The sequence below is a fragment of the Epinephelus moara genome, chromosome 22 (genome assembly GCF_006386435.1).
Source record: "Epinephelus moara isolate mb chromosome 22, YSFRI_EMoa_1.0, whole genome shotgun sequence".
Classification (NCBI taxonomy): Eukaryota; Metazoa; Chordata; class Actinopteri; order Perciformes; family Serranidae; genus Epinephelus; species Epinephelus moara.
In genome coordinates this window covers 16,923,923-16,936,425 of record NC_065527.1, presented here as the reverse complement: position 1 = coordinate 16,936,425, position 12,503 = coordinate 16,923,923, and the positions used below count along the sequence as shown (strand labels likewise).

The 12,503-nt window shown below is 42.8% G+C and overlaps 1 protein-coding gene across 4 annotated transcripts in view; it reads left to right on the top strand.

Moving 5' to 3' along the window:
* The window catches only part of runx1t1 (RUNX1 partner transcriptional co-repressor 1), a 70,610-nt gene that overhangs the window by 42,592 nt on the left and 15,515 nt on the right, over positions 1 to 12,503 (top strand). For all 4 annotated transcript variants that reach the window (XM_050035083.1, XM_050035080.1, XM_050035082.1 and 1 more), the window contains exons 3-5: positions 1,295 to 1,536; positions 5,838 to 5,927; positions 11,010 to 11,191. In XM_050035083.1, coding sequence (XP_049891040.1) covers positions 1,295 to 1,536; positions 5,838 to 5,927; positions 11,010 to 11,191 — 514 coding nt within the window. The remainder of the gene's footprint in view (positions 1 to 1,294; positions 1,537 to 5,837; positions 5,928 to 11,009; positions 11,192 to 12,503) is intronic.

Sequence of the window (12,503 nt, the reverse complement as noted above, 5' to 3'; positions counted from 1 at the left end):
GTCAACCATGGAAAATAAACACAGTTACACCCTGACACAGAGCAGATATACATGTGCTCACACATAGTAAGGTGGTCGCTTTATGCTCAGGTAAAACCCAAAAATAAAACATTTTGAATGCCATCAGCATCACAAGACCTCCTTAACAAGTTGCATTGAGCCTTTCCAAATTGCAGTCGTTCCAAAACACCTCCCCCAACAAGTTCATTAACACCCACGCTTACAAACTGTAGCTCTGCCATGACGTGCACATAGGCTGTGACGAGCAAATTACACCCTAGTATTCACTTAGAAGTGCATACTTAACCACTTGCATGAAGAGCACTAGAATCAAAGAATCAAAGGCCTTGTGGTTCAAAATGCTCAGAGCACTCAAGTCTGCATTAGTAGTGCTGGTTCTGTGCAACAGAGGCATTAGTTTGTTATCTTTCAATCACTTATTCTTTCTTTCTTCATCTCTGGCATTGACTCTCTCTTTCTGTCTTTGTATCTGTCTGTCTCCCTCTCTCTCTCTGTTGCAAACGCTCACACTCCACAATTAACATCGGGGCTTCCGTGCGATGAGGGAGGAAAGGCCCAGCTCTCTCATTACACATGCCGAAGGTTTTAACAAAGCAGTATGCTTTGATTTCCACCCGACGTAATTGTTACCAGATGCAGTTTGAGTATCTCGTCTCTCTCCTCTCTTTACAGTGGCGGCTTTGGACGGCAGCCAGAGGGGGAGTGAGCGGATCGCTAGTTAAAACCTAATCTCATTAGAGAAAGCTTTATGCCGCCTTGTATCTCTTTGTACACCAACTCCCCCAACACACACACACACACACACACATGCACTGCTCCCGTGCTCTGGCGCGACGGGGGGTCACACTGTCCGTGCTTGTTTAGACTGCAGGGAATGAGGGTAAGGGAGAAGGAGGTGCAGAGAGGCAACATGTCTCCAAATGCAGAAATATGTTTTTTATGAGAGGATGCCGCAAAGGATCAAACGAGCCACGATGATTGGAAACAAATGTTGAGGATTGTGAATGTTTTCAGGGGAATGTAAATCATTTCAAATCAGTGGTTTGGTCTCAGTGAAGCTGACGTATGTTGTTTCCTTTGTTGGTGTTTGTTAAAGGCACAGTCAAGGACTTTGGTTATTTTTGTGATTTGCATATACCAAGCCTGAATGCAGTGTTACATGCACAATTGAAATCATATTTACAAAAAACTATATAAATTAGACCTTAAAGGAAAAGATCGTTTTTGCTCTCCTTTCTGTTGACACTATTCTTTCTGTCCTTGTCTCATGCAGTAACCAACGGCAGCAGCCACTCTCCTACAGCACTCAACGGCGCTCCATCCCCTCCCAATGGCTACAGCAATGGTCCCAGCTCCTCCTCCTCATCCTCACTGGCCAACCAGCAGCTGCCGCCGGCCTGCGGCGCCCGGCAGCTCAGCAAGCTCAAGCGCTTCCTCACAACTTTACAGCAGTTTGGCAATGACATCTCACCTGAAATCGGCGAGCGCGTCCGCACATTAGTGCTGGGACTAGTGGTGAGTGGCTACTGTGCATGTGAGTTCAAAGTGCTCGCAGAGTGAAAGTTGACATTGCGGCCTTAAGTTAGCAGAAGTAAGGGAATCCATCAGTAGGCTATTTGCGAGTTCAATTCTTTGTTCAGCATGTCTGAAGTACCAGATGGAACTAGTTTACTGAATCAAACAGTTTAAATAGTGTCAGGTTAGTTTTCAGTCACAGACATGAATACTTAAAATACTTTGAAATACTTATCCCTGATTCTAAAAACCTCAGGGGTATTTCTTCAAGGCTTTTTTTATTTTCTTCTGTCAGAAACCTCACCCATCTGGTCCTTCAGGCTAAGTGTAAAATAAACAGAGAGATTTGCAAACCTCTGCCTCCAGGATTGACATTCATCAGAGCTTTGCAGCCCATTATTCAGTGTTACACAAAGCCTGACAAAACAATGGCAGCATGTTGTCCTCTGGGACAAAGAATAACATCAAACCAGGAGACCGTCTGTTTGCACCTGATCCATTTTGGGTTTTATTGCTATGCACTTATTTAAATTCAGATGCATCATGCGACAACCAGAGGCACGGGGTGATAAAGATTAGACTTGTTATTTTAACATCAAACTAATGTCATATAATCAGTCACTAAGGTTGTGCAGGTGTCTGACAGCCTAACATATTGCAAAAGCTTACTCACTGTTTTAGCTTAAACAATAGACGGAATTGCAAATAAATGATTGTAGCTTTAAGAGGATGCACAAACTTTTGAGGCAGTGAGAGTAATTACATAAACACTGTCGACATGTGGAAGAGCATTGGTATCAATTCAGCATTGGGGGGACTTTTGGGACCAATTTATGTTGTACATGTCTTAAATTTTGTCAAAATGAACATCCTCTGCAACTTAATGTTCTAATGGGGGTGAATAATGCATGTTTAAACATTGATGGGGCATATGTCCTGCCTCCAGTCCACAATCTTGGACGCTTCTTAAGATTTTCTGACATATTTACAATCATACTAGCTGCTGCTCTGTCGCTATGGTGTCTTCCCCCTTCCTTTTTTTCCTTTTAAATGTTTATATCAAGCTGCCAAACTGGTGGCTGTGGTTTAGGAGATAGAGCAGGTCGTCCAGTAACTGGAATATCGGTGGTTCGATCCCCGGCTCCTCCAGTCTGCATTTAAAGTTATCCTCGGGCAAGATACTGAACCTCCAAATTGCTCCTGACGGCAGTGCCATTAGTGTGTGAGTGCGTCTAAATGTCAAAACTGAGTAGCAGGTGGCACCTTGTATGGTTGCCTTGGCCACCGGTGTGTGAATATGTGTGAGTGGGTGAGTGTGACTGTTAATGTGTAGTGTAAAAAAGTGCTTTAAGTGGTCGGAAGACTAGAAAAGCTCCATTTACCATTCAGCATCCACGGTATGAGAAGAAAACCTCAGAATCAAGCTCATACAGGTGAAGCATTCAGAAAACAAAACAAAAAGCAGTGCCAAACAGATGAAGACAACAAAACCAACAAAAACGAAACTTTAAATAGATAAATCTTTCTCCCTCCTTTGTCTCTGGCTGATTGACATCAATGCACTGCAAAATACAGAGGGCTTTCCCCGGTGGCTATAAGCTAATCAACATTATGTGAACATGTTTGGCAAGTGGTTGAATGTGACGGACATCAATTTATTGGTTAAAATTCTGCATTATAGTTTTAAAGCATTACTAATAATCACACTCACAACCAAGAAAACAAAGTGGATAAAAACAGTGTGTTAGAATTTGTCTGAATACGCTGATAATACGGCAACAAGAACAAAAATGAAACTGTTTCCTCCACCAGAGATTTGAGTCTACCTTGGTAACACTGCGAAATACAATCAAGCCTGCAAACATCAACTGCATTTATCCAACAGAGATTTGATGAGACAGATGTGTTTTAGCCCACATGGTTATATGAAAGCAATATAAAATACATGTGCAAATCTAAAGATTTACCGCACGTCTGTGTGATCGGAGAAGATTTGACTTAACGAGCAGGGGAATACAGAAATAGTGATTGAATGCTGTGCAGAAAGGAGGAGGCGGAGGAGATTTTTTTAATTAGCCTCACAGAGCATAGCCTCCTTTTGGCTTCACTATGTTTATTATTCTCACCGTCTGCATATGCACATGCCTCTCCTGTGTCGTTTTGGCTTGCATACCGTCTCTCTCTCTCTCTTGCCTTCTCTCCCTCTCCCGCTCACTGTCTCCCTGTCCCTCCCCTTGCCTTATTGAAAAGAGTGACACCGTTAATTAGCTAGTTGTGTGCTGGGGAGAGGGAGAGAGGGAGACTCAGGAGGTTTCACTAGCTGTCAAGAACAGCCCCTGCGCAATCTGGGTGAACAGATGTAAGGCTGAATGTAACAAAATTCAGGTCTGGGAAATAACACCGAGAGTGTGGGGAGGAAAAATAATATCTGCTGCTTTTTTTTTTATGTTCTCCGTCTCGCTTGATTTTTTTTTTTTCTTGTTTGTATTTTTGCTTGTTATAGAATAGATTCCCCTCCCATGTGCATGCTCACCTCTTTCTCTTCTCTTTCCCACTCTTTCTCTCCGCTCTGCATCGTGGGAATAGTTCATGTTGAAAATTAAAAATAGTGCCACCGCTGTCTTGTCAGCCGTTAATGTGAGTTACAGGCAACCATAAAAGAAGAAGCTTTGCTTGGGGTTGACAAACTGAAATGTATAACCCACTTTGAAGCCCCCGCCGCTCCTAACACACACTCCTCGTGTTTTCAACCACACGGAAAACACACAAATACGCTCGCACTAAATATACCCTCCCTGTCCTGCACATTTTCCTGGCCCATAATGTATTTTGGTCACCTTGGGCTTATCTGGTCTGTGAAAAGAGCCAGACAGTTATTCAGCTGGCACTGATGGAGAGAGGCAGCACAGGCATGGAGCATTATGCCACAAGAGTGTCAGGCTCATGTGCTGTGTTGATAAGGACAGGGCTGCCATGCAGGTAGACGTGTACAACAGAAAGCATGTGTGTGAACATCCAAGTGAATGTCCAGGTGATCGAAACAAAGACAAAGCAATGAAGATGGAAAAAAAATCACATCCCTTGTGATGATACCAGAAGGCTCCTGGAAAATATGTTTGTATGTTACGAAATTGCCTTCTTAATTACATTGCTGTGGCAACATTATCACTGTCCGGATTAAGTTCAGAGATGTTTCTTTCAGGTAACAAAACACTACATACATGTACTGCGTAGGCTTCAGCAGCATGGAAGGATTATGAGACAGTGGGCCCCTGGGCACGGATATGTAAAGGGCACCACCACCTCTCCTACACAGGAGCAAGACATGCAGACTTTGTGTAGTTTTGTGTCTCTTTGTAGTCATTATGCATCTTTTTGTGGTCCCTCTGAGCCTCTTCCTGATCGGTAGGTGTGAATTTGACATTGCAAGTTAAGGCAAGGAGGGACCCTGACACTTTGATTAAAGGTTGATTTCAGTTAAATCTTACTTTAAGAAGCTAACAGGAAAAAACAGTGCTGCTATCACTATGAGTGGACACTGTACTGCAAGATTTCCAGTTTTGGGCAACAACTGAATCATATTGTTAGTGAACATTTGGCTGATGCATTCAGTTATACATTTTTTGCAACTTGCCTGATTCGTTAATAAGCAGCATTTCTTTATTATGTTAATAGCAAACTGAATTTTCATGGTATTACTTTGGCTTTATGGCTGGTATTTTAATCAGCTCAATTCCCCAATATCCTGTGCAAAACTGCAGGAAATGCATTATTTTATGTGACATAAATTACCAACACACTTCAGGAATCAGCACATCTTTATTCACGTCACAGTTGTCTTCCAAATGTAGATTTTTTTCACTTCTTATTGAGAATAAAAACAAGCAGACCTGATATGAAAATAGAAATGTAACAACAAGTCTTTAAACAGTTCAGCTGCACTTTAATGTTTACATAAATATGGAGATGATTGGTTTTATAATGAGCGAATAACTCACATTCATATACACATATTTGGTAAAGTGTAAATAAGTGATAAACTAAGCACATTACTTCTTCATGCTGCATATTTGTTGCTAACGTGACTCCTGCATGTGTATTTGTTTTGTTAATTGACGGAGATGTGCGTCTTTGTTTTCTGTGGCTATTTTCACTGCAGCCTGCCCATCTGCTTCCTATTACAAAACCCGCAACATTCACTCCAGGCCAGGATCTAGCTTAGCTTCCAATAAGTAATATTATCACTTAATGCCTTCCACATGGATTCATGTGTTTTCTCTCTGTCTCTCTCTCTCCTCCAGAATTCCACGCTAACCATCGAAGAATTTCACTCCAAGCTCCAAGAAGCCACCAACTTCCCTCTGCGACCTTTCGTCATACCCTTTCTGAAGGTAGATATTTAAATATGCAATTACTACAGAGGGTTTGCCCGCCTGCCTGATCGACCAAGTCTGGAAAACATTTAGCCAGCCCAGATCCAGATGTGCATACTTATGTTGATGATATTTATTGCTAGTTTCTCCCTATTTTGGGAGTGTGTCTTCATCTCTATCTTGTTTCTATCCCAACGTCTTTCTTTGACTTCCTTCTCAGTTTCTCTGCAGTTTCACAAAATCATGTTTTTCTTTCTCTTGCTCAATCTGTCTGTTTCACTCTTCTCCAAACTAAACAGAGTAGGAGTCATTTCAATACTGAGGCTGATCTCACTCTCTAGATTCACTCTGTTTAACCAGAGGCTAGCAACTTTGTTAAGACTGGAATTCTTAGAGTACCGATATCTGTATTGAAAATTCCCTCAATGAGTACGTTTACATGGACAGTTTTATTCCCTTTTCATTCGGAATGAAAGTTCATTCCTATTAAAAGTGATCTTGTAAACACCTAATTCGGAATGAAAATGGCCAATGCAATTGAAAATTCAATCCGATGTAAGGGGCTGGAATATTCTGTTTCTAATTCTGAATGAAAGAATTTCTCGCACTTGTATACACTCATTCCTCTTCAAGTTCATTCCGGTCTTTCTGCGCATGCTCGTTTCCTTGCCCTTCTGGCACGATGACGTATATAGCGCGCATAGCAACGGGCTGAGATAGAGCAGTCGGACTCGTTGCACTCACCGGTTTCCATTCGCCACAGCACAGTCTTCTACCTCCCTTCTTCGACCTTCTACCTCCCTTCTCCTCCTCAACAGACGAAGCATTAGCAGAACAAGGTTGTTGTCGTACTGCTGCTTCAAGAATATAAACAAAACACGCCTGAAAAAGACACTAAGAACGGCGTCGTCAAGCATCTTGTTATCCGGAACAAGGACTACAGTGTTTTCTTCCGGTAAACGTAAACACCTAACATCCGCCCCGGCCCCTATCCAATCAGAAACCTTCCCTGCCCCAAACCCTGCGCGGACCCGAATATGGGTGATTAAACTGATCTCCTGTGTAAACCCTCATTCAGAATGAATACTTCTCATGTAAACTACCTGGAAAGACTTTAATTCCGAATGATTTCATTCAGATTTATTTTCTGAATGAGAAGCCATCATGTAACCGTAGCCAATATCGCCTAAATGCTGGATCGGCTATCGGCAAATATGCTGGTCTATGCACCGATCAGACAGCAGGTTAATGTTAGCCATTAGTATTTTACACAGGAGAGTCCCACCGGTAAAAGTGCAACAAGTACGGAATGCAAGGCTTTAGTTTCGAGGAGTGGCACACAAGTTCAGATATTGGAATCGGTATTGGGATGGCAAAAGCGGTATTGGAACATCTCTAATAATTTTTCTGCACAATATATGAACTGAAAGAATTTGGGGTTTTTTCTGCTTTTGGTTTTTTTGGTGGAGCAGAGCACGATGGGTGTGGTTGTGGCTGCGGACAACGTTCATGTGCTCCTCTCCAGCCTCCTCCACCTCTTTTTCACAGGCTTGTTTTGTCATCGATTCTTCATCCCGCTAAGCCACGTTTTCAGCCAGTATTTCCCATTTTAAGCCATTAGCATGGCATATTACCAGAGGACGGAGCACTCGTTCAAGCATCCAGTTGTGCTCTTGCCTCGGCCCATTTGTCACCGGTCGCCAACAGCATCTCTTTATTCCAGTCTGGGAGATAAAAATGAAGAGGGATGGCGGATGTTCTGTTTGTATCTACAGGTGAAAATAGTGGCCATTTATGTGCGTTTGGGCTGTTTGTGTCAGATAGGTGCATATTCTGAATGTCAGGATTCGAGGCGCTCAAGCAGTCTGGAGGTGAGACTGGAGGCCGTATGATTTGTTTTGGTATTCAAAGATGACAAATGGGACTGGGGGGGGTTATATTGAGGGATGTAGTGTGCAGCAGCAGTTCAGATCATGTTATGGGGTCTAGGTGAAGCTGAGATCGATATCAGTGTGCTACTGAGAGATGGAGAGCAGGGACAGGCATGACATTTAACACAGAGCTCATTTGTTTCTATTACAGGCTCTGTTTTCTCTTTCACTTTCTTTTTGCTCATTTTTTCTGTTTCCCTTCACACCTCCTCTGTCTACCTTTTTGTTTTTATCTATCCTCCATCCCTTATCTATCCCTCCCTACCCCGCTTTATCTGCTGGTGTCTGAGTGACAGGCATGAGGTAAATGTTATTTGTGGAAGCAAGACAGTCCCTGAACACAATATCATCTCACTTTGCACTGTTTGCACGCGCGTTGATGCGTGCATTTGCAGATGTGTGCATGTGTGAACTGACATTCACAAGCCTATATTATCCACCGAGGTCCTGCATGGACGTGCTATTGGTCCCACCAGAGTTGCCGTTACTGGCTGTTAACGACGCAAACAGGGACTTCGCGTCCTCCCCGTCTCCTTCCTCACATCGCTTTTTCATTTTTTCCCACTTTGACTCACCTTCTCATTTGTCTCCCTCCATATCTTTCTGTCTTTATCCCCTTTCCTGTCTCTGTTTACTGTTCCCCGTCTATCCATCCTCCAGTCCCTCCTTCCCTTCTCCTCACCTCGCCAGATGGTTAGTGTATCACTGGGATGGCTGCGGAATCAAAGATGCAACTCTTTTTCTTTTTTTCCCTCCGTCGCTCCTTCTCTGCTTCTCTCTCTCCCCAGTCTAATTTTAGTGTCTTCCCACTGCGGAGCCTTTAATGCCAGCTACCATATGGTAGCAGAGAGCAGTTGGAGGTGTAGGGGAGCTTTTATAGGTGCGTCGAAGCACAGCTGCAACAATGCGCGTCAGGGCTGAGAGTTTTTCATTACGCTAATGTTAGACCGAGTCAACCCCCCCACCCCCAACAAAACCCACTCAACTCCTTTCCCCTTCTCTTAATACTAAACCACAAATTGGTCGGGACTCTTTACTGGAAGGAGGCAATCATAAACCACACAGCGCCAGTGACGTGATGTGTTGGCGGGCCGCCCGCCACACGAGACAACAGGCTCACAGAGTAACAGTGTTTCTCTGTTTTCAAGTTAAAGTTTTATTTTAAGTCTAGGCTGTCATGGGTTTTGTTTTTCTTGTGTCATGCTGAAGTGTGAGGAGCGCTGCGAGACAGGAATAAACACATTTAACTAAAGAGAGAGACGGAGAGAGACAGAGGGGGGTGGGGGTGTAATTGAAATAGGACAATATAGACGTGCAGAAACTGAGTCTCCCAGATTCTCCTCCAACTGCAAATTACACAGAAACAGAAAGTTGATGAAGTGCAGCGTACCCTGAACGTGGCATATTCTGAATAGTTTTTTGGCACCGTTTGACAAAATGACAGATCCAGTATTTTCACAATAAATCATCCGGGGCGGATTTTTAGCTGTGGCTGCTGAACACTACTTGAATTTTTTCCTTTTATGCAAGTGCAGATGTTGGTTACCATAACTGCACAGAAGCAAATCGCCCGTACTTTGTCTTATGAAAAATGATCCAGTCTCCTCACTGGTCTGCATTTCTTGACTCAGTCCTTTTTTTTGTTAATGCATCCTACATCTCTGGCAATTAGGATGACCTCTAATTAATGAAAGATGAGTTCACCGGGGTCAAAGCAATCTATTTTATGCTCCTTTTTTTTCAGAGGGTAATTACGATCATAAACTATTAACGGACCATTAACTCAGACAGGTAAAGCGAAGGCCAGCGCTTGGCATTTCTTTTACTAAAGCCAATTACTGGAGAGGGAGTCTCGTATGATTATGAAACATTAATCCGATGAAACAAATCAGAGTTGTGTTTTGCAAATATTATTTGTGTAGTTCTGTATTTCTGCAGCTGACAAAGACAAGATGAAATGGTCAGGGAGACAGAAGCAAATTCATGAGCTAATGTAGGACAGGAGGAAAGAACTGAGCCTATAGATTATAAAAATGGAGAAAAAATAAGTAAAGGAAAAAAAACAAAGCAAGGGACTCAGAGGAAGATTATGTTATTGAGGACAAAACAAAGATTAACAGACCTAAAACTTACAAAGATGGCCCCTCCAAAGGCTCTTGTGATGTGCCTCACCAAAATAGCCCCCACTCTCATTCTGAACCTGCCTGACGCAACACTTTCATCTTCTTGCTTCAAAACGCGCCCCATCAGATGTCTTTGAAGTCGGCGCGCACATACCTGCATGACCCTGTAACTCCACACAAGAAAGCAGACCCCCTTGTTATGTCAAAGAGATTGAAAATAGCTGCTGTTTCTTTATGTATATGCCACGGAGAAACTCTCGGGGTGTTAATGCATTCTGGGTCACAGGAAGTGGCAGTGGTTCAGTGGTAATGAGCAAATAGGGGTCAGATGATGTGGAAGAAATGGATCTCATGTTACCTCAAATTGGTGTTTTCGGAATAAAAAGACTGGGAAAAAGCTTTTATTATATCATCACATATTCTTTTATTATAACATCTATTTTTATGCATTTGAGGCTTTCAGTAAGGTAATACATCTCCAGGTTTATATTTCTTGAAAACAAGCTGAGTGTCAATTAAATTTTATAGAGCTTTAGATTTTAGATCAAAGAGATGCATCAATCTAAACTTATCTTTGCTGTAATATAAATCATCAACAACATGTTATATTCTGCACAAGGCCGTGAGGAGAAGTTGAATATTCCAACTGCATATTTTCTGTTTTAAGAGCTTAAGTTGACTTTGATTACCCTTAAAGCAATGCAGGCACAATCAAATTTGTCTTTTATTGTTTTATGCAGTTCTGAATCTTCATTATTATGTTTTTCCTACAAGATATATCTGTTTAAGATGTGCAGTAAAAACCGCTCGGCTTAGAATTTGACAGATGATTGTCATTGTTTCCCAAATTAGCCGAAAAAGAAACATCTTAGAGAGAGGAGCAAGTGACTGAGCGAGTCATTTTTTTTTTTTTGCATTTGTTGAAAGGGAAAAAAGGCAGTTGTGATATTTATATTCACGCCTCTCTGCAAGAAGTGGTTGTCAGCATTGTCTGCTGTACAGTTGTTACATATCCTCTGATAATACAATGCTGTTTCCTTCTGCAGGCCAACCTGCCGCTCCTTCAGAGGGAGCTGCTGCACTGTGCCAGACTGGCCAAGCAGAACCCGGCTCAGTACCTGGCCCAGCATGAGCAGCTGCTCCTGGACACCAGCACCACCTCCCCAGTGGACTCCTCCGAACTCCTGCTGGACGTCAACGAGAACGGCAAGAGAAGGACGCCGGACAGGTGGGTGAATCCAAACATTAAAGCAGCTGAGACCTTTCCCCTCTATTATTTGATCTCATGCATGAATCTCTTTGAGTCTGCCTGCATCCCCGTGAACCCATACATGGCTCCGCAGACACAAGCTGAGCCAATACAAGGCAAGAGTGTGATGTGTTAATGTATGTATGGGAAGTGTCTGTCAGTGCGCCACCGGGCCTCATGACGTGCTCCATTGGACATCGCAGCTCCCGGCTCCTGCTCTTAATGGGCCAGAACTGAGGAGAGGAAGAGATGGGGAAAGTAGACCTGGCTACACCCAGACGCACACACGCGCACACACACATCCTGAGGATAGAAAAAAGGAAGGAAGGCAGCTGTGTCTAAATGAAGAGTGTGAATGTGTCAATGAATGTGAATGAATTTGTATTCGCTGTAAGTTATCATTTACTTCCATGCTCGATCGGGTGTGTGAGTATAGTGTGTGCCTGTGTGTGTGTGTCTCTCTCTGCTTCAGTTCAACCCTCCAACCTCAGCCAGATCATTACATCCGTTTGTTGTCACGGACTTTGGTAATGACTCAATGTTCTCTGCTCTAATGGACAGCCACTGAGACGTGCCGTCCAGGAACACACAGCACTGTAAAAACCTATAGTCCTCTCTCCAGCAGTCTTCCCCCCAAGCAGCCGAAACGGAAACAAGCACAAACCCATCCAGCTTGACAGCGTGCGTGTGTACATGTTTAGGACTGTGGCTCATTCCCAACTCAATAAATTTCATTTTATGTAGTAGAGCTGCAAAACGACTAAAAAATGACATCAGAATCTATTCATAGATTTGTATGCTTTTACTCCTTAAAGGGCTTTTCAAAGGGATTTTACTAATCAGGGTTCTAACTGACACTAACAAGCCTTTAATAAATGCAGTTAGATATGCATCCATGCAGATATTCCCTCATTAAACATTAATAAGCATTTTTAACTTCTTGAACAGAAGTTTGTGTTTGTTGTGAGTTTGTGCCTGTGCTTCGGGTACAATGTGTGCATCGTGGTCTTTTGAAATAAAGAGTAATTCTCTGGGGGTCTAAAATTTTTAATACAGGCAGGGGAGAGGAAAATGTACTTTTTATATTTGCTGAGGGACAAAAATGCCAAAAGCGATATTAATAATTCTCACCTCTCTTTTCCCCCAACAGTCGGATAGGCAGACTTTTTCTGTAATACCTGCATATTTGCAGGCCGTCTGGTGCATAGGGGAGTGAGCTTAGGGGAAAAGGTGTACGTGTAAATGTGTGTGAGGGAGAGAATATATGGAGAGAGAGAAAAAGTAAGTAGGC